Source organism: Balaenoptera acutorostrata, chromosome 9 (assembly GCF_949987535.1).
Source record: "Balaenoptera acutorostrata chromosome 9, mBalAcu1.1, whole genome shotgun sequence".
Classification (NCBI taxonomy): Eukaryota; Metazoa; Chordata; class Mammalia; order Artiodactyla; family Balaenopteridae; genus Balaenoptera; species Balaenoptera acutorostrata.
The window spans coordinates 10,721,354-10,746,202 of NC_080072.1; the positions used below are offsets into that span (position 1 = coordinate 10,721,354).

Here is a 24,849-nt window from a genome sequence, read left to right on the forward strand (position 1 = left end):
GGAGGAGACAGTGGGGCGGTGGGGGCAGAGGCAGCCCCTGTGGGAGGACCCTTGTCTCCGGAGTGTGGGCCAGGTGTCACCAGGGGAGGGGACAACGGTTAAGAAAAGACGACCAACCGGAGAGACCCGCAGGAAAGGAGAGGGAGGGGCAGAGAAGAGGAAAGAGAAGGGTCGGCAGTGAGGAAGGGTGGAGGAAGGAAGAAGAGTTAGGGGTAGGAGGAGGGGAGAGGAGAGAATTAGGGAGCGGGAAGTAGAATCTGGGTTGCCCCAGAGGCCCGAGGGGGCGAGAAAGACAGGGAGAGGGGACAGGGGAGCAGAGGGGGAAAGGGAGAGGCGGGGGGACCAAAAGGGGTGAGAAAGGAGGGAAGGGAGGAGAAGAGAAGAGGGAGGCCGCGGGGGAGGGGCGGAGGGCTGGGGACAGGGTACGGGTCTGAGAAGCGCAGCGGGGGCCCAGGATGCCCGGGCCGCGCGCCCCAGTGGAGCCCCGAGCGTCCGGGGAGCGCCGGCCGCTGCTGGAGCGCAGGCCGCGGGGGCCCCGACGGTGGTGGCGGGCGGCGGCGGCCGCGGTGCTGCTCGTGGAGATGCTGGAGCGCGCCGCCTTCTTCGGCGTCGCGGGCAACCTGGTGCTCTACCTGAACAGCGCCGACTTCCACTGGGCCGGCGAGCAGGCGTCCCGCGCCGCGCTGGTCTTCCTGGGCGCCTCCTACCTGCTGGCGCCCGTGGGCGGCTGGCTGGCCGACGTATACCTGGGCCGCCACCGCGCCATCGCGCTCAGCCTGCTGCTCTACCTGGCCGCCTCCGGCCTGCTGGCCGCCACCGCCTTCCCCGACGGCCGCAGCTCCTTCTGCGGCGAGATGCTCTCCCTGCCGCTGGGGCCCGCCTGCCCCTCGCCCGGCTGCCCGCACACCTCGCCCGCCCCCTACTGCGCCCCCATCCTCTACGCGGTGTTGCTGCTGCTCGCCCTAGCCGCCAGCTCCGTCAGGAGCAACCTCACCTCTTTCGGGGCCGACCAGGTGAGTGGCGGGAGGGCCCGCCCCGTCGGGAGGCCCGGGGCGCGTTCGTTCGGAGGGAAAGCGATGGACCCGGGAGTCAAGAGGCTCTGGCTGCCAGCCGGCGTGACCCCTCTCCGGGCCCAGTTTCTTGATTTGAAAGAAGCTGTGGGGTTGGGGGTTTGGGGGTGTGGACCCCTACAACAAAAACGATGGCAGCAATAGTGATAACCGTAGTTGGCCTTTGACTATGTGCCACTTTCAGTGTTTTAACTCATTTCATCCTCTTAACGACTTAGAAGGTAGGTAGTATTTTTATGTCCATTTTACAGATTAGGACACTGAAGTTTCAGGACATTTATCAGCGTGGCTGAGGTCTCATAGAGAGCGGGTCGAAGAGCAGGGTAAGGGTGGCTGCACTTCAGGCCCCACACCTTGCACCCCATCTGTGTGTTGTAGGGATCTAGAGGCTGGCGGGAGCCTCTTCCTGCCAGCTGTGCTAGAGGTTGAGTCAGGCCCACGTGTTCAGATCCCAACTCTGCCACTCACCAGCCAGAGGCACTTGGGCCAATACCTTAACTTCTGAGCCTTTTTCTGTACCCTTTTGGACAGAACATGGCACATAGGAGAAATTCAATAGATATTTGTTAAATGAATGAGTAAATACTGTGTAATAACAGTATATAACATGGCTATATATAGCTATGGCTAGTATATAACAGTATATAATATAACGTGGCTATATTTTGATAGCTCTACTCAGTGGGCTATTAGACAGTAATTTTAAAAAATATGTAACGTGACTTGAACAAAACCACATACAGTGTTAATGAGCAAAAGCAATGCAAAATTGCATACAGAATATGATTACAGCCATGTGAAAAGACCAGGTGTCAACAAAAGGGGGAAACAGGAAAAAAAATCGTGACAGTAGTGTGATCAGGTGCCACTGGACTAATTATACTTTTTTCCTAATTGTCTGTTCTAAAATGTTCTTTAATTGCATGCATTACAATCAGAAAGGGGACATTTTGGAAGGAATATTGCATCCAGCTGGCATCCACAATCCAGCATCCAACACCATCTCCAGAGTCCTTACCAAGGAGTGACTCATCCAGCCCGTTTGGATTCCTTTGACGATGGGGGATTCAGTGCCCCCCAGGACAGCCCTGTCCATTCCTCAGCCACCACTGAACTTCCTGCAGACCAGGAGACCCCCAATATCTGCCAGTGGGAATCTCTCATCTTCCCTTAATTCTGCTCTTTCATTGACATCCCACTCCACCCCCAGGTGCCCTTGACTTCATTGACCTCCAGAGGGCCTCAGCCATCTACTGCCTCCTGTCTGTCCCTCCTCTTGGTGGCAGAATTGGTCTCTCAGAGGCTCGGCCACTGGGTAGCATGGACTCTGGGTGGGGCCAGGCCAGGCTGGAAGGCTGCCTGGGGGTCTGGCCTGATCCCTAGGACAGTTCAGAAACACTAGAATGATTTGAGGCAGGGATGGACATCATTTGATTAGATTTGAGTTCTTTAAAATGGCTCTGGTTACAGGGTAGGGAGTGGATGGGGGTAACACGAGTGGGCACACCAGAGCAGTGAGGGGGCTGCTGCAGAATTCAGGGGGGGCAGTCGGATGGGCAGTGCGGGGGGGAGCGGTTGGCACCGTCTGGCAGGCAGCCATACCCAGGAACTGAGTGTTTAACACACTTGCTGATTTCAGAAAGGGCCATCCATCATTCTCGACAAAGTGGCTTCTCATTTTGGGAGAGCTCATTTATATCCTGAATGGGCTGCCTGGTCTTCCCCTTAGAGTTGCAATTGTCGTATTCATTTATATCCAATTAATAAATGGAGTGCCTGCTCATAATGGGACTTATTCAATTTTCTGCTTGAAAGTCTACAGCAAGGATTCTCAGTGAGTGAGAGGCCCCTCCCTCCTCATCACCAAGAGGACCCCTCAGAATCTCCAAGGGGATGCAGTTTTAAGCGCACCTGTATGGACTAAAATTTTACATTTGGAAAATGAACAAAATACCTAGTTACCTTATCCTTAATGCAACTACAGAAATTAAAGCTTGATAAAATCTTAACTAATGGATATATATATCTCTGGGTGGAAGGAGAATAATGGATTCTGAGGTTTGGGGAGTTATTGGAACAGTGATGGGGTACAGAATCATTTATCTAGAGAGGTGACCTCCAGACATCACTGCTTTTAAAAAGTACAGATGCCCGGGCCCTGCCCCAGACCTGCTGAGTCAGAATGTGGGACCAGGGTCTAGGAGAGGTACGGGCAGCTAGTGCAGTTGATCCAAGCCAGCAGACCGGAAGGGGGCCTGGGGCCTGGCTGTTGCAGATTGATCCAAATCCAGGGTAAAGATTTTCAGCCCTACTGCCCTTGCTGGGGGGCCCATTTTTTTTTTTCACCAGGCCAGAACCCACTCTTGGGGCCGTGTCTGGGACCACTTCTGCTTTCCCTGATTATGCCAACTTCGTCTGACTGGGAGGCAAGTTGTGGTGGGAGCACAATGGAAAACTCCACTTGCATCTTCAAACTGCAGAGGAAATTTTCAATTAGACTTCTAACTGTTCTTTCAGTAATATGCACAAATCATGTTTAATAATGTGGAACAGACCTGAGACCTTGACTGGCTTTTTTCTGACTATGAAGGTGACGCACAGTATGAATTGCTCAAAGACAAAGGGATAAATCAGCTAGAAATGAAACAAGTGGCACCAGAGACATCTGTTGTGTGTACTACTTAGTGACAATAAAAAAGCAACGTGTGTCAAGGGCAGGAAGAAACAGCTGTGTCAAAATGTCCTGATCATTAACAGGTGACTCCCAAGAGAAGGGTTTATTCATCCATTCAACAAATATTATTGAGCATCTATTTAGTGATCGGGATGAGGAAAGTGCCAGAACGCCCACCCACTGATCCAAGAAGTGTCTCTGTGGGAGAGGGGGTACAGGCACACGGCAGGGTGCCCTCACACCTCCTTGGCCCTCACTCTCACCCTTGCCTGGCAGGTGATGGATCTTGGCCGCCATGCCAACCGCCGCTTCTTCAACTGGTTTTATTGGAGCATTAATGTGGGTGCCGTGCTGTCGTTGCTGGTGCTGGCCTTTATCCAACAGAACATCAACTTCCTGCTGGGCTACAGCATCATCGTGGGCTGTGTGGGCCTGGCCTTCTTCATCTTCCTCTTCGCCACCCCCAGCTTCATTACCAAGCCCCCCACAGGCAGCCAAGTGTCCTCCATGCTCAAACTTGCTCTCCAGAACCGCTGTCCCAGGCGGTGGCGCCGACACTCTGCCAGGTAAGGGGAGGGCTCTAGGTGAAGGGGCCACGTGATCCAGTTTAAAGACATTCTGGATCAGCTCCAGTGGTAGCCCTTTATGATGACCAGCTCCCCAGTGGGCTAGAGCTGCCCGCCATGACTGAGGATGTTGGTAGAGGTCAGGGTGATGGTGGTGGTAGTGGCAGTGGACTAACTGTAGAAAGTATGAGGATGTTAATGGTCTTGACAGTGATGGTGGCGATAAAGATAGGGATGATGGTGTTATTAGCGACAATGAAGATAAACGCTGGCAATGGTGATAGCCATGGCAGTAGAGTGGTGGTTATGAAGATGATCTACCAGTGAAGGTTGTTGGGATAGCAGTCTACGCTACCTGGATATTAAGTATAAGAAAGGCTAAGATGTCAGCCAAACTGGCTCCCTTTCCCATTAGCTGGCATTCAAGGGAGGAAGGTGCTGAATGGCCTTGCATGTGCACAATGGCTTCCTTTTGCCCCTCTCTTCCCTGAGTTAATTGACTACTTATGCTAAGCAAACCTGTCTCCAGAACCTTGGACCCAGTTACAGCTCCTGTCAGTGGGATCTAGACAGAAAAGGTATAGAACATGCTTTCCCCCAACCTGGTGCATTGCTGTAAGGTTTTGTTCGAATGGTCCATTGCTGCCTAACTAACTACCCCAGAACTTAGTGGCTTAAGCAACCACCTTTTTTTACCCCTCAAAATCCTGTGGGTAACTGGGCTCAGCTGGACAGTTCTGCTTCTTATGATACCACGGGGGGCTGCAGTCACTGAGGACTTGAAAGGGCTAGAACATCCAAGACGGCTCACTTTCCTGGCCGGCAGTCGACGTTGGCTGTCAACGAGGACACCTCGGCCCCCCTTTGTGTGGCCTTGCCCCCCAGGTGGCTGGAGCCTCTCCTGGCAAGTTGTCTGGGCTGCGAGAGGAGGGAGCATTCCAAGAGGGAATGTTCCAGAGGGCAAGAAGTGGAAGCTGTCGGTCCCTTGAAGGCCTTTTGGAGGTTTGGAGTCCCAAAGCATCACTCCTTCCTCATTCTGTTGGTCAGTACAGTCACAGGCCAGCTCAGATTCAAGGGCAGGGCAGCTAAAATCCACCTGTTAGTGGAAGAGCAACATCACAGACTGGGTGGGGAGAAGCTGATGGTGGCCGTCGCACCACACCGGTGTCGTCCCTTTCGGAATCTCAAAGGACGGGGCAAGGCTCTTGGGCAAGTAGGGATTAGAAGCCTCTCAGGACAAAGGGCAAAGGGTAAAGGGTAAAGGTTGATCTTTCCTGTCTCCTAATAATGTTCCCTCCACCCCTACCTCTCCATCCCTTGTTCTGTAGGGAGAGGGCCCCCATGTTGCCTGTTGAGGAGGATGGACTTGGAGACCGCACTGGGGGAACTGGGGTGTCTCAAATTGTGACAGCCTCTCTCTCTGAGTCAGGCATGGACTGGGGCTTCCCTGGTTCCCATGGTACATCAACACTACGAGCCAAAAAATCCCCCCCAAGACTCTGCTCGCCACAGCCTCTGGTCTTCCTTTCCCCAGGACCCGAGAGGCCACAGCTCTAGGATGGAATGGGTCTTGATCGCCAGCTCTGCCACAGGGATGACAGTGATAGTATTGACAGTGGCAGTGCCAGCACTGAAAAAATAATGGTGATAGAATGAGAACTCCACGGAGGGGATGGCTTTGGTGATGGTGATCACCATGCTAACGGTGATGACAGGGATGCTGGCATTGGTGATGATGGTGATGATGGCGAAAGGGATGCCGATGGTGGAGTGGAGGACGTGAGGGTGGCGATTTCCGAGATGATGTCTGTGATAGCCGCTGACAGGGGAGTGGGATTAAAGTAGGGGATGATGGGGTAGGTGGGAAGGTGGCCGTGGTGGTGGTGACGGTAGCAGCCATTTTATCTGCTGCCTCTATGGCCCCTCAGAGACCCTCCAGGTGCCCAGCTGCTGCCTGACCAGAGGTCTCCCCAGCCTGGCCCTTCCCCCCAAGAGGACATCGCCAACTTCCAGGTGCTGGTGAAGATCTTGCCCGTCTTGGTGACCTTGGTGCCCTACTGGATGGTATACTTCCAGGTCAGCACCCCTGCCCTTTCGCTCTGGGGGGACTGGCTCCCCAGGCCCCTCACTGGTCTCATCTCTCACGGTAGATGCTCAGGGTATGTGGTAAGGGGGAGGGGCTCACAAAGTGAACTGCTGCCACGTAGCAGCTGGGGTGGCGCCTGGCGCTAAGTCCCAATAATTACTCTCTCTGGATGGTAGAGCACAAGGAGCTCTGGAGACGGGTCTGAGGCCCAGTGACTGAATAAGTCACCCCATCTCTCCGGGCCTCAGTTTCCTGTTAGACTAGAGGCTCTAACAGTTCTGCAGCATTCAGATTCTCCAACTTGGCAACGGAGGCCCAGAGAAGGTGTGTCGGTTGCCCGAGGCCCCACAGCAAGTTAGGGGCAAGCTCAGTGCCTCAAGTGCTTTGCAACAGCGGTTCCCCACCCTGGCTGCGCCTCAGAATCCCCTGCAGAGCTTTTAAAAAAATACAGATTCCCAGGTCCCATCGCAGACTACCGAAAGAGAATTGCTGGAGGAGTCTCTAGTGTAATAAACTTCTCAGATGATGCAGACGCTCAGCCAGGTTTGAAAACCGCTGCTTCCCGCCCGCTCCCCAAGGGGAAGGTTACTGCAGTGAATGTGTGTGCGGGTGTGTGGAGGGTGGGCTGCAGCCTAACCCCAGCCTCTAATCCCCAGTCCACAAGGTCACTGCCTCCCACACATGCTCTGCAGGAACCTTGTTGCGAGCTGCAGAGGGTCAGGGTCATGCAGGGCCAGCCTGCTACTTGGGGGTGGCACAGAGGCGGAAGGTGTCTATGATGGGACATGTGTGTCCATGGTTGATCCCTAGTCGTACCAGTTGTCAGAATACTGACATCCTTCCATACCAGTCAGCAAACAGCTGCTGCCCTGAGCAACCCAAGTGCCCTCCTCTGGCCCCAGGCCCTCCTGCAGGATTCTCCCAGACCCCCCCTCCCTCATACAGCAACTAATGGGATAACGGCCGGTGTGGCGGGGCCCCCTGGAGCATGCTCCTGCTGCTGTCCAGGGCCACTCTGCAGGGTCAGTGCCTACGCGGTCCCCAGTTGTGTCAACCTGTGGGGCTCAGCTTGGCCTCAGTGTCAGATGAGCACTCCCTGCGGGGACAGCCATGCATTATCTTCCCCATGTCAACAAATATTTATCCACGCTTACTCCGTGCCAGGCCCTGGAGACAAGAATGTGGGCCAGACCAGCTGGGCCTGGGCTCTGGAGCAAAGCGGCACGCACAGCCCTCAGGCCTGGGAACAGAGCAAAGGAAGCTACCGGGGAGGGAGGAGGGTGGGAAGGTCACTTTCCCCCTGAAGCTGGGCGAGGGGACAACTGCCCAGCTGCCCTGTGCTACTGCGGAGGAATGCCTCCCCTGGAGCTGGGAGCATCCTGGGACGGAGGTGAGGCGGCCAACTCTGTTCCAGCCTCACCTCCAGCTCTCTCGGCAGATGCAGTCCACCTATGTCCTGCAAGGTCTTCACCTCCAAATCCCGAACATCTTCCCAGACTACCCTGCCAACAGATCTGCGGCTCTGAGGGCCCAGGGCGGTGGCTACAAGGTGAGAGACACACGTGTTCAGCCCCCACTTCAGGCCGGGCGGGGGGCTTCCTCCAAGAAAAGGAGGAAATGAAGCTGCCGCCACACTCCCGTCCCCCAGCGGCACGGCATCCTCGGGATACAGGAAACGCACCTGGAGGCCCAGACATCCTGCCAAAAGGCTCAAGTGCATACAAGACTTCAGGCCAGCTTCACTCCCACCCACTGCTGCTCTGAAGCGGGCCTCACTGCCCAGTTTGCACCAGGCCCTCAGATCAGGCACATTCGGGGGCATCGTCAACTTTACCTTGCTCCCTCCCTCTGTGGGACTCCTGGATGCTCAGATCTCTGCCTTTCACCAGGACTTTCCAAACCAGTTCCTTGGCATTTCAGAGACTCTTAAAATCAAAGATCTTCAGAGCTGGCAGATAAATGACATATCTGCTACTAGACCTCCCTTCCTTGCCCATGGCAGACATCACTAATCGATCATGGCATTCTTTCATGCTGAGCCCATGAACATTCCAGGCAGCCACTACCAATTGATAGAAGTTAAAGGAACGTGTTTGCCATCCCTGATCTAATCCATCCCCTAGTTACACAGCCGAGGAGTGTGTATCAGGGGAGGGGAAAGGACTGACTCTGGGTCACCCAGGGACAGTCTGGATGGAGTCCAGGTCTCCAGACTCCAGCCCAGAGCTCCTTCTGCTCTGCTAGCCTGCCTCTCTTGGTTCCTTCTTTCCCAGATCCCAGAAGCCTGGCTCCTCCTGGCCAACGTCGTGGTGTTGCTGATCCTGGTGCCTGTGAAGGACCACCTGCTCGATCCTTTACTGCTGCGCTGCAAGCTGCTTCCCTCGGCTCTGCAGAAGATGGCGCTGGGGATGTTCTTTGGTTTCACCTCGGTCATTGTGGCAGGTATGTCGGCCTGAGTGGAGGGCCTTGGGGAGGGGGCTGGCCTTTGTCTGGGGCTGGGGGGAGGCTGGCTCCACCAGGGGTTGATGCTGAAGCTGTGGGCCTGGGCCAAGTACACCCTCCACCCGTGGGTGCCAGTCTTGGCTTCTGGAAGATGTGAGCTGAAAGAGACCCTCCTCCTTGAGTCCAGCCTCCCCTCGTTTTGACAGACGAGGAAACTCAGGCCAGGAGAGGAAAAATGATTTTCCCCAGTGGGATGTAAGCTTTCTGAAGGCAGGGGATTTTTTTCTTTTTTATTCACTGCTATGAATAATGCACACGGGTGCTCAAAAAATGTGTTGAATGCATTTTCTAAAGACACACAGCCATTTAGCAGTTGGGGGACATTTTTCAAAAAGTATCTATTATTTATTCTCTTCCCTCTTCCATTTCAAAAGGATTTGAAGCCACTCATAAGAAAGAAGCTCTGGTAAAGAAGCCTTGCATGCTACTGCACAAACCTCAGCCCTTTTCACTTTGTGACTTAACGATCCTGAAGTTACTTAGTGTCTTTGAGCTTCATCTTTAAAATGCGGAGAGTAATTCATTCAGACCCTGTGCAGAGGCCAGGCTCTACCCTCCTGGAATGTGGTCTAGCAGGAGTGTTGTGAGGATTAAACAAGATGAAGTCGGTAAAGCACCCAGCACCATGCCTGGAACACAAGTAGGAACCAGAGGAATTAAAGCTCAATAAGTAGTATTGTGTTGCAAGTATGAAAACCAAACTAGATTCTTTTTCAGCTACATGCTTTAGTGCATTTTGTCCTATTTGATCCTCACAATAATCCTGGGATTTTTATTCCTACTTCTTGCATAAGGGAACTGGGTCTCAGAGAGGTTAAGTGATTGGCCCAACATCACACAGCTAGCCAGTGGCAGGACCAGGATTGGAACCCAAGTCACCTAATTCCATATCTGGTGTTCATTCCACTAGAGCACAGCTTTCTCCTAAGCAATGAAGGGGAAGGAGATAAACTAAACTTGAAAGCCAGGTTAGAAATGCTATTGTAATACTTGATGCTGCAGTAGGAGTCATGTGATATCATGGGAATGGGGCTGGCTTTGAAACCAGACACGCTGGGGCGCAAATACAGCCCCAGTTACTTATCAGCTGTGTGACTCAGGGCTGACTGCTTAACCTAAATTTCTCTTTCTTACTTACAAGAATGCATATTAAATGCCTCGCCTATAACAGGCTCTCAATTAACGAGAGCTGTTACGGTTGTTGAGTGCAAAACCTAGTTCAGAGCTTCCTAGCAGCCAAGGCGAAAAGGGAAGAGCTGGAGGGCCAGTGTTCTTTTCCTTACATGCTGCCTAGTCAATGACTGGCTACTTAGTGAATACCCACTACATGCCAAGCTCTGTCATGGGCTAAGCTGCCTACTGTGGGCCTGACTGTAGCCCCTCTCCCCACCACCAGGAGTCCTGGAGATGGAGCGTTTAGAGTACATCAGTCACAACCAGACGGTGTCCCAGCAGATTGGGCAGAACACATATTATGCAGCACCACTGTCCATCTGGTGGCAGACCCCTCAGTACCTGCTCATCGGGATCAGTGAGATTTTTGCCAGCATCCCAGGTATGCTGGACCCCTCCCCTGCTCTCGCACGGGTGATGGGCTCTGCCTGGTGGTGCCTCCAAGTCAGAGGTCCCACGGGCACAGCCTCTGGAGCTTGTCTGCATGGAGGAAGGCAGGGTTTTCTGAGCGGGGCTGCAGTCACCCCGTGGGGACTTATCAGCACTGGTTTGTGCCAGGCACTGCGATAGGCAGTGGGGATTAGAGGTGAATAAGACATTTCCCATACCACCTTCCCCCACAGTCCCCCTGGTGCTATGTTCCCCACCCTCTGTGACTTTGCCGTTGCTGTTCCCTCTGCCTTCCCATTTCCCAGATTGGAAGTGAACTCCCATTTCCCCTTCAATTCCCAGTCTAACTGCCCTCTCCTCCATGAGGCCCTCTCCAAGGCCTCTGGGCAAAGGCGGTCCTCTCTGTCTTCCCTTTGTTCATGTGGCCGAGGGCAGAAGGAATGGGGCGGGGGAGACACTGGGAGATTTCTGAGGTTGAATCAAAATGATTTGGTGATGCTGCTGAAGGTGGGCAGAGAGGGTGAGAGAGAGAGAGGATGAGGACGGGGCTTCTGTCACTGAAATGGGAGACCCAGGAGGAAGGGGAAGAGGGGAGACAGAGCAGTGTGGGAGCACCCAGGTGGAGGTGTTCAGGGGGGATGAGCAGGGCAGAGGCAAGGGGTCACCCAGGGGAAGCCAGGAGGGAGACTTGGCTGGGGGAGGGGAGGGCTGTGGCCCAGCAGGCTCTGCTCCTCCACCAGCCCCTTGGGTCGTCCTTCCTCCCTCTCTGCAGGCCTGGAGTTTGCGTACTCAGAGGCCCCGCGTTCCATGCAGGGCGCCATGATGGGCATCTTCTTCTGCCTGTCTGGGGTGGGCTCGCTGTTAGGCTCCAGCCTGGTGGCACTGCTGTCACTGCCGGGGGGCTGGCTGCACTGCCCGGAGGATTTTGGTGAGTGTGGGGGGCCTCCCCGGGAATGGGACATGCGTGGAGGGCGACTTGGAAAGGTGATGGCAGCTGCCAAGTGCTTCGACCCCAGGCAGATGGAAATGGCATGCTAGACTCAGAGCAGGGCTCTCGCCCAAACCCGGCCCAGCGCCCACAGCATGGTCCTGTCCTGAGCCTCAGGTACCCTAACCGCCCAAAAGGAATCAGTGAACTCAGCAGACCTCCAAGGCACCTTCCTGCTTCCGGAACTCTGCCATTCTGGCTAAGGGTCACCTTTCTCTGTGGTACTTATGTTTTAAGCCCCTGAAAGAACAGCAAGCTACCAGGGCATTGTAGACGCCACAGGAGACACCTAGGGCAGCCCGATGCTAGTGGGCTATCTGCCCTGTGTTTTCAGACCCCACCCACTGCCCACTTTGGCTTCAGCTGCCAGCGCTGGGGGAGCCCTACTCTGACCCGAATGCCAACCCCTCCTTTCCCCAGGGAACATCAACAAATGCCGGATGGACCTCTATTTCTTCCTGCTGGCCGGCATTCAGGCTGCCACGGCCTTGCTGTATATCGGGATCGCTGGTCGCTATGAGAGGGTGGCCCAGGGCCCAGCCTCCCAAAGCTGTCCCAGGAGGGGCAGTGGCTGAACACGGCCCCCACTCCCCCCACCTTGCCTCTCTCCCCCAACAGACAGCCGCAGGCCCAGCTGGGGTTTCCTTCTCAGTTTATTCTGTACCCAACATTAGGATGAAATGGTTCTCATAAATAAGGGCCCTGAGCCCTTCCTCACGACCGTGGTCCATGACAAGGGGCAGGGCAGCGGGGGCCTGGGTGGGAGTCCTTGCGAGGGACCAGGCAGGGGACTCGCATCCACAAGCACCAGAGGATGAGCAGGAGGCTGCCCGGGCCAGAGGCCGACGGCGCCGGGCCAGGCAGGCTGGGGAGGGTCAGGAGCTGCCCCGGATCCGCTCCATGTAGCTGCGCAGCTCCTCGGGGTCCTTCAGCCCCATGTCCTCACACACCCAGCGGATGTCCTCCTCGCCCGCCACCAGGATGGACTGCACGGCAGGGGCCCCCGCGGGCTCCTCGGGCAGCTGGGCTGGGGGTGCTGGCGCAAACGTCACAAACTCTACTCGCTTCCGCCGCCCCCCGGCTTCCTTCCTGGCCAGGGTGCTCGAGGAGCTGGTGGTGCCCCCAGCAGGGGCCTGGGCCAGGGTCAGGGCCTCCTCTCCTCCCCCACTCTCGCAGGGGCAGCCCCCCTCCCCCTTGGGCAGGCCAGGGGACTGCCGGTCCAGCTGGCGGCTCAGGTCCTCCTGGTCAGTGCCCAGCCAGACCCAGTTGTGCGGCTGGGGGGAGGCAGGGTCAGCAGCACCGTCGGGTGGCTCCTTGCGCTGGTAGCGCAGCATGAAGACCACACCATTGACCAGGAAGATGAGGATGGCCAGACAGAAGATGCCCAGCAGGGCGTACATGCCCAGCTCTAACTCGGTGACCCGCTGAGGGGCAGGGACCATCTCCTCCTCTTCCTCCTCCTCCTCCCTAGCTTCTGCCTTCTCCTTCCCGGCCTCCTCCTCTGCCTGCTCAAACTTGTGCCTCACATCCCCGCTGCCCCCCACACTGCCTGCCGCCCGCCGTTCTCCACCCACGCTGGCCTCTGGGGCCGGTGAGCTCTGAGCTGGGCTGGATGGGAGGGCGGGGGCTGGGGTGGGAGCGGGGGACAGCCCTAGCCAGGCGGTGCCAGAGGCCAGGGGCACACGGTGGCGGCCCCGGCGGCAGGGCTCAGGCGGGTGCAGAGCCACATGCAGGGGCAGCCCCTTGACGCCCGCCCCACTCACCACCACCCCGAGTTGGGCACCCCGCTCATAGGCTGGCAGCACAGCACCGGGCTCCTCGGCCGAGACGGACAGTCCCAGGTCACGGTGGTTGTAGAGCTCAGCGGGGGCCAGGGTGTGGTCAGAGAAGGACAGCCACAGGGAGAGGGCCACCTCCTGTCGGGCACACAGACACAGGCAGAGACACGCGAGGGCACGCACGCATGCACACAGAGACCACTCCCACAGAGACAGGCCACACGGAGGAGAGACCAGAGAGAAAACAGACACAGGCAGAGGGACAAAACACAGGGAGAGAGGGGACATGCGTCAATCACCTGTCTTCTACTCAGCCCCGCGGTCTGAGTCATTGGGAGGGTCCTCAGTTAGAGCCATCTAATAACCTCCCACTGCCACACTCCAGCCAGCCACTGCTTGATCACCTCCAGCCGCAGAGAGCTCACTACCTTACAGGGAGTCAGTCCTCATCCTGAAAACCCTAAGGTGAAGGGTGGAGGTACCTCCCATCCCCCTGTTATCAACCCCCAGCTGGAGATGTTGACCTCATCCCCCTGACCCCCCAGCTGTCACCTGCTTTGGGGCAGGAAGGGCTGACTGTGCCCAGCACGTGGCTGTGACCTCCCCGGGGTGGGCAGTGCCCCGGCTTAGGGCAAGTGAGATGCCCATCACTGGCTGCACCCGCAGCTCCAGCACCGAGACCTTGTCATCCGTCACAGCCAGCACCTGCTCCCCCAGGATGGAGTCAGACAGTGGGGAGCGCACCTGAGGGTGAGAGGGAGTTGGAAGTGGGGGGGGCCTCGTACACAGACAGCCTCCACCCTCTGAGAGCCCAGCACCCTTACAAAGGGATCTGGTTTGTGCTCCCAGCATCTGCACAGGCTGCTTTCCCACCTCTGGCACCTCAAGACCTGGCTCCCACATACCCAACCCCAGCCCTTCATACTTTGAGGACTTCCCCTGTTACACGGGCCGCCCTATTCTGACCCAATCCCCAACCCTCCTGGGTTCATACCTCCCCAGGTACACCCTGGGCCTTCCGACACTCTTCACACCTTCCCATTAACATTATGGGAGTCACCTACACCCTTTTCAGGCCGTCTGCTCACCTCGATGGAGGTGACACCGGGCTCCCGGCCCACCAGGACGCGGCCTCCCTCCAGCGAGGCTACACTCGGGTCCTGCACGCGGGCGTGCGGCGCCACGAGGTGGGACACGTCCAGCAGCCAGTCCGGGCCGAGCAGGTGGGTGAGGCGGTGGCCGCCGTCCAGCGGGTGGGCCGCGAAAGGGACGAGGAAGCGCACGCCGGCGCGCTGGTACTGCAGGCGGCAGCCGCGGACGCGCCGCTCGGCCTCCTCCGCCCCTGCCGCCTCGGGCTCCAGCACCCTGCGGGGAGCGGCGGCCCGGGGGCGGGGCGTCAGCGCGGGCCCCGCCCCTAGCCGGCCGAGGGCCCCGCCCACGGGAGGCCCCGGCTCCTAGTGGGCGCACGTTCCCCAAGCCCCGCTCGCAGCCGCACCTCTGTGGTCAGGTCCTTCCACCTGCAGGCGCCGCGCCCCAGTCCCATTTCTGACTGGTGCCTTTGCCTATGCATCAAGCCGCTCTCGCCCTCCTCTTACTCCTAATTGGAACTCTGGTTATGCGTGACGAGACCCTCTCTTATGGGGGAGACCCACGGTGCTCACTCTCTGGAGGGCCTGGGAGCTCAGATTCCAGAGGCCTGAGGCCACCTCGTCCTTGGGCTCTGGTGGGATCCCCTCAATATTTACTAAGTGCCATCTTAGGCTTTGAGGACACAGCAGGGAACAAAATAGACAAAATCCCCTCCTTCAAGGGCTTACATTCTAGGGGAGGAGTGTGGAGGGTAGTCAGACCACAAACAAGATTAATCAGATCACGTGGTATGTTAGAAAGTGATACGTACTATAGAGAAATAAGGCAGGGAAGGAGGAGAGGAGTGGAGGTCGGCAATCACAAACAGCGGTCAGAAGCTGGGTGATGGGCGGGCAGGGGGAGAAGGAACCGCAGGCAATCGGGCAGTTTTTCAGACCCCAGCTCGGGCTTATGGCTGTGTCCCCTGCACCCTCAGTCCCAGAGCGACTTCGCCAAGGCCTGCCAGCTTCCCCAGGGCTCCACCTACCCTTCTGCTGGGCCAGGTACCCTCCAGCCTCGGACCTGCTCGAGGGTGGTGTCGGTGAGTTCGATGCGCAGGGGCAGCAGCGGGGCCCACACGGTCAGCCGCAGCGAGGCCCGCAGCCGGCGCCACCAGAAGTCCACCTGCACCCCCTGGGCACCCCGGCTCTCCTTGCCAGCCACAAACACAGCGTCACAGGCCTCGGACACCTGTGGGAAGGCAGAGGACAGGGGGTGGGCTCAGCCACCCGGGACAGGTATGGACCGGGGGGCATCTCTTGACCCCCATACCATAAGAAAGGGGTACGGTTGAAATTCATTCTGTATTTTTCTGTAATGCGTGTCCTCAGATTAAGATTTCCCCATGCAGCCAAGATCCATTCCCCTGGCAGGAACAGCCCTTCCCTGAGTTCACCTGGGGCTCAGCTAGGGGAACTGGCTATTTGCACAGGACAAAATCTCCTGGCAGAGGAGGGTTTGAATCCACAACTTTGGCTCCTCGTTAGTGCTGGCCTCTGGCTTTGGTGCTGGAGCCACCAGGTACGAGTGGGCAGGCAGAGGCTGAGGGCAAGGCAGACCTATCTGCCTATCGGCAGACCGTGAACCCTCAGGTAGGAACCACTTACACAGAGACAAAGTGCTGGCACAGGTGGCCAAAGACACCTCCACTCAGGCGGCCAGAATTTAGGAAATGCAGGCTCTGGGCTTCCCCTCTTAGGGGAATTCAAAATGGGGAGTGTTGCCCTGCCTTTTTTTTAACCTCATGGGTCATTATGAGGCTCCAATAATAATAGTTGTCATTATTTTTACCATTCGATAATGATTATATTGTATTATGATTATAACAGCAATAGCTGCCGTTGTTCAGCCCCTGGTCTCTGCTGGATACTGTCTTAGAGTGCTTTTAATTCTTACAACATCCCTAAAATAGATTCCCATTTTAAAGCTTAGGAAACGGAGGCTCAGAGAGGTTGAGACTTGTCCACAATCACACAGCTAGCTGATAACAAAGATGGGCTTCAAATGAAAACTTTCCCACCATAAAGTACATGCCCTTAACTCTCCCACGTCAGTTCATTTGCCAGTGCAGTAAGAACGTGAAAGTGCCTAAGTTGGGGGTTTGGGGGTTGCACAGCTCCCACTTGACTCTGGAGAGAGTTGGTGGGACCAAAGCTGTGGTTCCCCTCATGAGGTTACTGGTGTCAAGAAGAAGCTGTTCTCTTGGGGACCTGAGTGGGGAAGGAGGAACGCTGTGTGCACCACGCGTACACAAACGCATACGTGCCACTCACCTGCAGGACCTGTGTGTTGGCTGACTCGCAGCCGATGTGCTCTGTCACCTCCACCAGAGCTCCGCCACTGTCCACGGTGACAAGGCGCACAGGGACGTGCCGCGGCACTCCAGTCAACGGCGCCGTGTTCACCAGCTCCTCAGCCTGGGGGTGCAGGAGAAGCTCAGCCCCAAGTTCTTCACCTCCCTTGGCCCCCAGCCTGTCTGGGAAGAGCTGGGGACCCCTTACCTTGGCCAGTGGGACGAGGGCTCTTATGTCCCGCTCCGACACCAGGATCTCCCACACCATTTTGTCCTTCTCTGCTTCGGGGGCCTGGCCTGGGTACTCCAGCTGCCATGTGACAGGGCGAGTGACTGCCACGCCCCCACTAGTGCCATTCTCCACCAAAAAGTCCACCCACAGGAACTCGGACAGTTCAAGGGGGCTGCTGGCCAGAAGAGAGAGAATCTGAGTGCTTGAGAGCGGCCAGGCACTGTTGTGAGCGCTTCCTGTGTTCGTGAGGTAGGTCCTACGATTATCCCCACTTTACAGAGGAGCAAACTGAGGTCTGGAGGTTATGTAACTCACCCAAGGTCACAGAGCAAAAAGTGGTAGGGCTGGGATTAAACCCAAGCATCCTGGCTCCAGAGCCCAAGTTCTTATCCGCTCAAGATCCATAGAGCCACTTTACCAACCCCTAGAATGCTTGCTGGCTCTCCTGCCTTCCTGGGCCCCCTGCACTCAGGCCTCTGTCTTCCACAGCCATTGGGGTGGCATGAAGCACCAATGTCAATTTTTACCAAGTAGGAAGATTCACTTCCCAGTCCCAGAACTGGCACTTAACACCTTGAATAATAAATAACCTCACGGTTTCCTTTGATCAAGCACCTACTATGTGCCAGGAACCAGCCTAGACGCTTGCTGGGTGGTACCTTATTTTCACAAACCCTAAGGGATGCATCATTATCCCCATTTCACAAGTGAGGAAACAGAGGCTCTGGTGGGGTAGGGCGGGGGCGTGCTTAACTGGCTTGCCCAAGTTATTTATCCAAAAAGTGTCAGAACTAGGATTCAGACAGGGGCTACAAAGTGCATGGCCTTGACCCAGACTCAGGGCATGAATAAGAAGAGTTCATAAGTGTTAAGAACTGCAACTGGGCTTTTGGAGGAATATTAATGGCCGGGAAAAAGGGACCCATTTGGTGATAGTGGGAGGCAGGGTAGCTGCAGTGAGGGTTGTGACTGGGTGGCCAGGATAGATTGTCATCACCTGAAATAAGACTCATAGACACTCACTGTTCCTGGCACGTACCTGGGGATGGATAAATAGTAGCTGAATGAACAAAAGATATATCTGCTTTGTGCTGCTTCCTCGAAGGAGTCTGCTCTTGTGCCTGCCTACGTGGGAATATGGGGGCCGGCAGCCCCCTCCCCTCGGGCCCCCTAAATCTGCCCACTAGCACTCTAGTACCATCCCTCCCTGCCCTACCCCTCGTGAGAGGTAAGTACCCACCTGGAGTCTGGCCCCGCGGGCCTGTCCCGGTGGCAGGTGATGAGGGTGGTATGGTGCTTGGAGCCCTTGAAGCGGTCCAGCTTGGCAGTCCAGAGGGCTGGTTGGGCTGGGCGGGCAGCTTTCACATGCAGCCCCTTCTTTACCTTGATCCTGGGGAAGGGGACACAGGTCCAGTTTGTCAGGGGGGTGCTGAAGTGTGGACTGGATCAGAGCGGGAAGATAAGGGACTCCAGTCTGAATCTCCTCCTCGCCATCCTCTGACCCACAAGGACCGCATCTCACGGCAGGTCCTCCCACACAGCTCTCCCCTATTCAAAGACCACTTATGACTCCCCACTGCCCACAAAGTCAAGTCTTAGCCTGGCATCCGAGGCCCTCCAGGGTCTGGTCCAGTTTCTTCTTTGGCTGTGACATCTCTCCACGCACTCTTAGCTTTAGCTGCACCCAAAGTACACGAGCACGATGCCCTTGAAGCCTCTAAGTCTTTGCTCAGGCTGTGCCTTCAGCCTGGTCTGCCCTTCCTTTCTTCACCTGCTCATTCTTCAAGTCTCCAGCAACACAGATACCATTTCCTTTATTAAGCTCTCCCTGTGGCAGGATGAATTTCCCCTGCCTCCACCCCCCTAACCCCAGCCCCTGCAGCACTTTGTACCTTCATCAGAGCATATCATCCAGTCCATGCCCGTCCAATCCCCTTCCCTACCACTAGGGGTCCCTTAGTGCCAGAGGGGGACCGGGCCTTGCTCTTTTCTGAAGGTCCAGAGTGGAGACACAGGGATTGGCATATTTTAAGTGTCTAGGGAGATCTAACAATGATACGAGTGAGAGAGGAGGGCATGAGAGACACGGAGATGGGACAGGCACCTGTGAGACACAGGGATGGGACACACACAAACCCGATTATGGGATAGGCAAGTCACACTCTGCAAATCCTTGGCAGGAGTAAGACTGGGGTAGGGGGGACTTCCCTGGTGGGGCAGTGGTTAAGAATCTGCCTGCCAATGCAGGGACACGGGTTCGAGCCCTGGTCTGGGAAGATGCCGCATGCCACGGAGCAACTAAGCCTGTGTGTCACAACTACTGAGCCTGCGCTCTAGAGCCCCGTGAGCCCCAACTACTGAGCCTGTGCACCACAACTCCTGAAGCCCGCGCACCTGTGCTCTGCAACAAGAGAAGCCACCACATGAGAAGCCCGCGCACGGCAACGAAGAGTAGCCCCCGCTCGCCGCAACTAGAGAAAGCGCGCGCGCAGCAACAAAGACCAAATGGAGCCAAAAATAAATAAATTAATTAAAAAAAAAAAAAAGATTGGGGTGGGGGACGGCTGGGGGTGGGGCACTTCCTGAAGAAAGGGACAGGAAGGAGGGCCTTCCTATGGGGAGGAGCCAGCTCTGTCCAAAGGCTAAGGACCCATGGTGAGGGTGGTAAGAGGGAAAAGATGCAGGTGAATGGGACTAGGGCAAATGCCTCTGCCGGGGCATCCCAGCATTAACCACTCCCAGGCACCGCACTTCCCAGTTTTTAAGCCCTCTCCCGTTTCCCCTCCCTGGAGCCGCAACTGCCCTGTGGGCAATGTTAGCCCACTGGACAAAGGAGTCTCAGGGAAGTGCCAGGGGAGGGGAGCTTCCTCCTTCTGATTCCAAGTTCAGGGCTGTGCCCAATCGCCGGGTCCTGCTTGCTGCCAGGGCAATCACAGTGCTTGGCCTGGAGGGGGTATGGCGGACCCATGTTTTGCAGAGGTCAAGGATTCCACTAAAGACCCCAAGAGGAAGAGGTACCTGCGCAGTCTTCCTGCAGAGGTTCCGGCCTCTGACCCGCCCCCAGGGGCCCGGTGCTCACCGCAGGGTCAGGACGCTGGCTGTGAAATTGTGTTGAAGCAGGAGGGCGGCACTGAAGAGCTGACCGGGCCGCACGGGCATGTCAGGCACCCGCAGAGTCACTGCCTCATCCAGGGGCACCTCTTGGTACTGTGGGGGGTCCGCGGGGCGCAGCTCCACGTCGCCCACTGGGAGGGCCTGCTCCCCAGGGTCCTCCTCACCGCCGGGGCCGCAGCCCCCAGGGCCCTCGGCTGCCGGCTCCAGTGTGTAGGCCAGCTCGGCCCGCGTGGCCGAGCCCTGGGAGAACCAGTGGGAGGGGAACTCCATCTCCACTACACAGGCGCCCAGGGATGGCTGCAAAGACACAACGGTCATGGTCAGCGTGGCGGGGGAGGGGAGTCCCAGCACCCAGGGCGGGAAACCCAGAGCTGCAGGGGTCCATGAGAGCAGGGCCAGCAGGGGCCGCAGACGCATCCCACGTGACACAGCCAACTGGCAACGCGACCGAGGCTAGGTCTCAGAACGCGTCCACTGGCCGTTCTTCCACCTTTGGGAACAGCCTCATTCCACAGGGAACCAACCCCAACGCCTGCCCCTAATCATGCTCCAGGACCGCCCTGACAACCACTCAGAATCCTCAGGCCTCTCAGAATCCCACAGCCCACAGAACACCTCTCTCCAGTGGAATCCTGTGCTAGACTGCAAAATAGCAGAAATTGCAATAATAAAAGTAATGCTAACAATAATACAAAGACTCACTGAGGGATTGCTCTTGTGCCAGGCATTGTGCCAAAAGCTATTCTTGCACCCATCTCATTTATTCTTTATTCCAACTCAATATGAGGTAAAAACTGTTATTATCCCATTTTACTGATGAGGAAACTGAGCCTCACAGAGGTTACATTACTTGCCCAAAGTCATGTACAATGGACTGAACTCCTTAAGGGGCCCTAAATAAGAGGGACCCGCGAAAGCCAGCAGAGCAGGAATGGAGTCAGGTGGTCCATGATCTCCAAACCTCCCAGGAGTGGTGAGCCCTCTCTTCCCTACTCCGGGACCACCCTCTGGCGGACACAGCAGCAGGGCCAGCCCAGGTGGGGCCCTCCCACTCACCTGGAAGCGGCAGGCTTGGTGAGCAGTGCCTGCAGGATGTGTGGCGTGGAGCCGGGCACAGGGCAGGCTGCCAGGCCCCGGGGGCCAATCCTGCCCTTTGAGGTGGAAGAGGACGCGGGCGTGGGGCTCCGCTGGAGTCACAGCCACTTCCACTGACACGGCCCGCACGTCCCACGGGACTGGCCGTTGGTGTGGCTCAGTGACCCGAGGAGGGACCACCTGGAGGGAGAACGGGGGTGCTCAACAAAGCAAGGGGTGGGGAGAAGCAAAAACTCAGGCTGGCAGGAGATAGCCTTTATGGGCCTCCTTTTCCCCCTCTGGAAAATGGGGAGCACAGCTAGGGCTGAGCCACACACAGCAGACCTTGGCTCTGAGTCCGGTTAGCCCAGGAGACTCTGGTGGCCCCTCCTTACCTGCTGAGTGGCGAAGGGTGGGTAGGAGGCCCGGAGAAGTGGCTGGGCCCTGGGCCAGGGCTGCAGGAGCAGAAAGGTCTCAGATCGGGAGCCCAGAGAGGAGTTGGCAGGTGGATAGCGGCCCACCTGCTGCACACGGAAGTGCTCGGGGGCATCCAGGAGCTCCAGGGCCGCCGGCAGGTAGACTGGGTCCAGGGGGTCCTGGTCACACTCCACTGAAGAGGGAGAAGGGGGAGGGATGGTGACAGCTTTAGAGCAGGCAGGGGCTGAACTCAGCTTTGTCCCGGGGCACAGCAGTGGTGGGCGATGGAGGAAGAAAAGGGTTGTAAATGTCCCATCCTCCCAGGGTGTCGGGGGGAGTCTCCCCATTTCACAGATGAGGTAACTGGGACCAGGATTTGAATCTACATCCAGGACTGACTGCCAGCTTCTGAGTCATTCCTTCTTCTGCCTTCCACAGATCCAGGCCTTCCTCACGCCAGCAGAACCTTCTCAATGTCTCCTCCTCTCCCATTCCTGCCCCCTACCTACCTGCCTCTGACACCAAGGCATTTGTGGGGTACAGACCTCCCAAGACAGGGTCTATGTAGTAAAAGATGGTGATGAGGTGAGCTTTGTAGAAGTAGAGACCCTTTCTCAGCCCCTGGGTCCTTGGCCAGACTTGGCTGGGCATCCACCCCCACTCCCTCTGCATCATCACCATGGCAACCTTGCACTGGTTTCCCGAACTTGCTCCCTTCTACCCATCCCAACTGGGTACTGGAGTGCAAGTCTAGGATGGGGGAGGGGGGTGGGAACCATAAGCTTGGGGAGAGAGTCAAAGTATTCAACCAACAGTCAGAAGGGCAAAGGACCCCTAAGACCATATTTGGTTTGTATCAACTGACTATTAGTTAGCCCTAAAAATAATAGTTAACATTTTTTGACAGCAAGCTATATGTTGGCTACTATTTTAAATACTTTACATGTATTAACTCTTTCGGGTTTTGTAAGAGCTCTGAGAACTAGGTTCTATTAATATTAATCCCATTTTATGGTTGTAGAAAATGAAGCTGAGAGGTTCAGGGACTTGCCTGGGGTCCCACAGCAGGAACGTGATGGAGCTGGGAGTCAGAGCCCAGACACCAACCATTACACACACCCTGCCTCTCCACCCTCCACCTCTCTCCACCCTGTGCTGCTTTCCACCGTGCACCCTGTGGGCTTCATTCCCTAGAGTGTGGGTCTCTCCTCCTCTGCTGGGCAGCGCCTCCCTCCTCCTTCAGGGTCAAGAGTCATTGTCACCTCCTTCTTAAGGAAACCCCCTTGATTGCGTGCCCTCTCACCAGTCCCCTCAGTCTTCTGGACCCCTGAATTAGTTATCTTCCTGTCTGTCGGCTGGGGGCCTTGCCTTACTCATCCCAGCATCCCCCATCCCTGGAGAGGATGTCCTGGGAGCCTGGTGACCTGTGTTTACGTCCTAACTCTTCCTCGGTTAGGCTTGGGTCAGTCATTTAACATCCTGGAGCCTCAGTTTCCTCACCTGTAGAACGAGCGAGCATTTAGTGACACGGTGGACAGGGGAGGGCTTTGTAAACTATGGTGCGCTGTCTGGAGGAGGGATTATTGCTGCTGCATAATAGATGTGACAAGGCTTTCCTCTTCTCTCTGTGTGAGGGGTTATTAGGGCTCCTGCTGGGTCCCCTGGGGAGGGGAGCAGGTGGCTGAAAGCAGCCCTAAAGCCAGTTCGCTCTCAGCCCCACTGCTGGGCTGGGGGACGTGATGGTTTCAACCTCCTTCTAGACCCTCTCCAGCAAGGGGCATGTGGCTGAGAAGCTCCACTCCCTGCGCCCCCCACCCCGAAGTGTAACAGGTGAGTGACTATGGCTCCCTGGGGGCAGACCCTGGCTTCTGGTCCTTCTCCTACTCCATACTCCACTGCCTGGATAATTACAAGATGCTCTGTGGCCTGACTCCCACGGACTCGCATCACTCAGAGCTCAGCTCTCTTGTCGGGGGAGGGGGGCAGGGAATGCCTCGCTCTCTGTGGCATCATCCACCTAGCAGCCTCAGCCCGCGCCAAGGGCAGTCTGCCTCCCACGCAGGGGCACAGGGGAGGCGGTGCCCCTTCCTCCAGTGATCCCCATACTCAGGAAGGCACCGATGAAGTAATTCCAAGGTCAAAGAGCTCCTTGGGGCAGGGGGAAGGCGGCTGCGGATCTCGCAGGTCCTGGGCAAAGGGGCTGCTTCCCGTTCCGTGGGGGCTGGGTTGATGGTTGCGGGGAGGAGGCCAGGAGCCACGGGGCTACAGCTCTCTGTACCGCAGATTAGGGAGCTGGTGCGTGCGGGGCAGGGGGCAGCCAGGTTAGACGTCGCGACTGGAGGGGAAACTCGTGGAAGGTGCGGGGACACGGCGAGGATGGGGGGATGACGGTGAGAGCCCGGGGACCCCGCTGGCCTTGGGTCAGGAAGAAGTTGCCAGGTTATGCAAGTGAGGAAAGCCATAGAGGCGCGAGGCTGGGGGCCAGATCCCAGGGGTAAGTCCTCTCCAACCCTCAGGGCACGCTGCGGGGCGACCCGGCTCGGGGTTTAGTCCCAGAACTCGCGGGTTCCCGGCTCCCGAGCATCCCTCGCGCTCGGCCTCTGCTCGGGCCCGGCTGCCCCTCGCCCCGCCCCGCCCCTCCCCTCCCGCTGACCTCTCACGACGTCCAGGGCGAGGGCCACCAGCAGGCAGAGCCAGGGGCCGCAGGGCCCCCGGGGAGCCGCTGCCGCGCGCCCCGCCATCCAGACGTTCATCCTTCCCACGCAAGGCCGGGACTAGGCGGGCGGCTCAGGTGGCCGCGGTCCTCCCGGCATCTCCCGGCCCGACCGGGCCGGCTGCGTCCCCGCCGCCCGCCAATCCGCGGGCCCGCCCGCCCCGCGGCTGCAGTTCCCAGACAATGGAGCGGGAGCTAGAGCTGGAGCAGGAGGGTGGGAGGGAGCGAACGCGGCTCACGGGCTGCCCCTCAGCTCCGCCGGGTCCTAGTGCCCTACGGATGCCGAAGCCCCAAGCGCCCCTGTGCTAGAGGTCGGGCAGAAGGCCACTTCCCCGGGGACTGACTTGCCTCTGCCAAAAGGGACATGACGACGTGTTCGGTTCGCTCCCTTTCGGAAGCTCCTGACCAATGAGGAAAAAGCACCTCCTCTGCCTCACCCCCACCCCACAAGCAGCTCTCCTATAAAGGCATCTGACACTTGAACCAGAACCAGAATTCGGGGTGGGGGGGGGGGACGTAGAGAACCGAGCTCCGGGGTGGAGAGGGGATGAGAGGGGCCAGTAGGGCCAGGTGACAACTGCTCTGACAGAGGAAGAGCCCCAGATGCAGGCAGCCCCATCCCTGGGAGAAGTCTGTGGGTCTCTGAAGAGG

General features: G+C 57.2%; 2 protein-coding genes across 5 annotated transcripts; one reads left to right on the plus strand and one right to left on the minus strand.

The window, feature by feature from the left end:
- Nucleotides 1-400: 400 nt before the first annotated feature.
- SLC15A3 (solute carrier family 15 member 3) lies at nucleotides 401-19,385 on the plus strand. 3 transcript variants are annotated; one of them, XM_057552189.1, is made up of 8 exons: nucleotides 401-1,013; nucleotides 4,021-4,310; nucleotides 6,239-6,386; nucleotides 7,835-7,945; nucleotides 8,670-8,838; nucleotides 10,295-10,453; nucleotides 11,234-11,389; nucleotides 19,128-19,385. In XM_057552189.1, the coding sequence occupies exons 1-8, from the start codon at nucleotides 456-458 to the stop codon at nucleotides 19,202-19,204; spliced, it is 1,668 nt and encodes a 555-aa protein (XP_057408172.1). In that variant the 5' UTR covers nucleotides 401-455; the 3' UTR covers nucleotides 19,205-19,385. The 3 variants fall into 3 exon arrangements, with proteins under 3 accessions (XP_057408172.1, XP_007174545.2, XP_057408173.1); XM_007174483.2 differs by lacking the exon at nucleotides 19,128-19,385 and adding an exon at nucleotides 11,870-12,167; XM_057552190.1 differs by lacking the exons at nucleotides 10,295-10,453; nucleotides 11,234-11,389; nucleotides 19,128-19,385 and adding an exon at nucleotides 9,273-9,421.
- On the minus strand, nucleotides 12,085-24,513 carry TMEM132A (transmembrane protein 132A). Of its 2 annotated transcripts, none has more exons than XM_057552187.1 (11): nucleotides 24,139-24,513; nucleotides 21,464-21,678; nucleotides 21,051-21,269; nucleotides 19,960-20,291; nucleotides 18,121-18,270; nucleotides 16,857-17,055; nucleotides 16,629-16,772; nucleotides 15,344-15,546; nucleotides 14,316-14,592; nucleotides 13,780-13,971; nucleotides 12,085-13,365 (listed from the first exon to the last, which is right to left on the minus strand). In XM_057552187.1, the coding sequence occupies exons 1-11, from the start codon at nucleotides 24,236-24,238 to the stop codon at nucleotides 12,325-12,327; spliced, it is 3,072 nt and encodes a 1,023-aa protein (XP_057408170.1). In that variant the 5' UTR covers nucleotides 24,239-24,513; the 3' UTR covers nucleotides 12,085-12,324. The 2 variants fall into 2 exon arrangements, with proteins under 2 accessions (XP_057408170.1, XP_057408171.1); XM_057552188.1 differs by having other exon boundaries at nucleotides 16,857-17,052; nucleotides 24,139-24,511.
- Nucleotides 24,514-24,849: the final 336 nt, after the last annotated feature.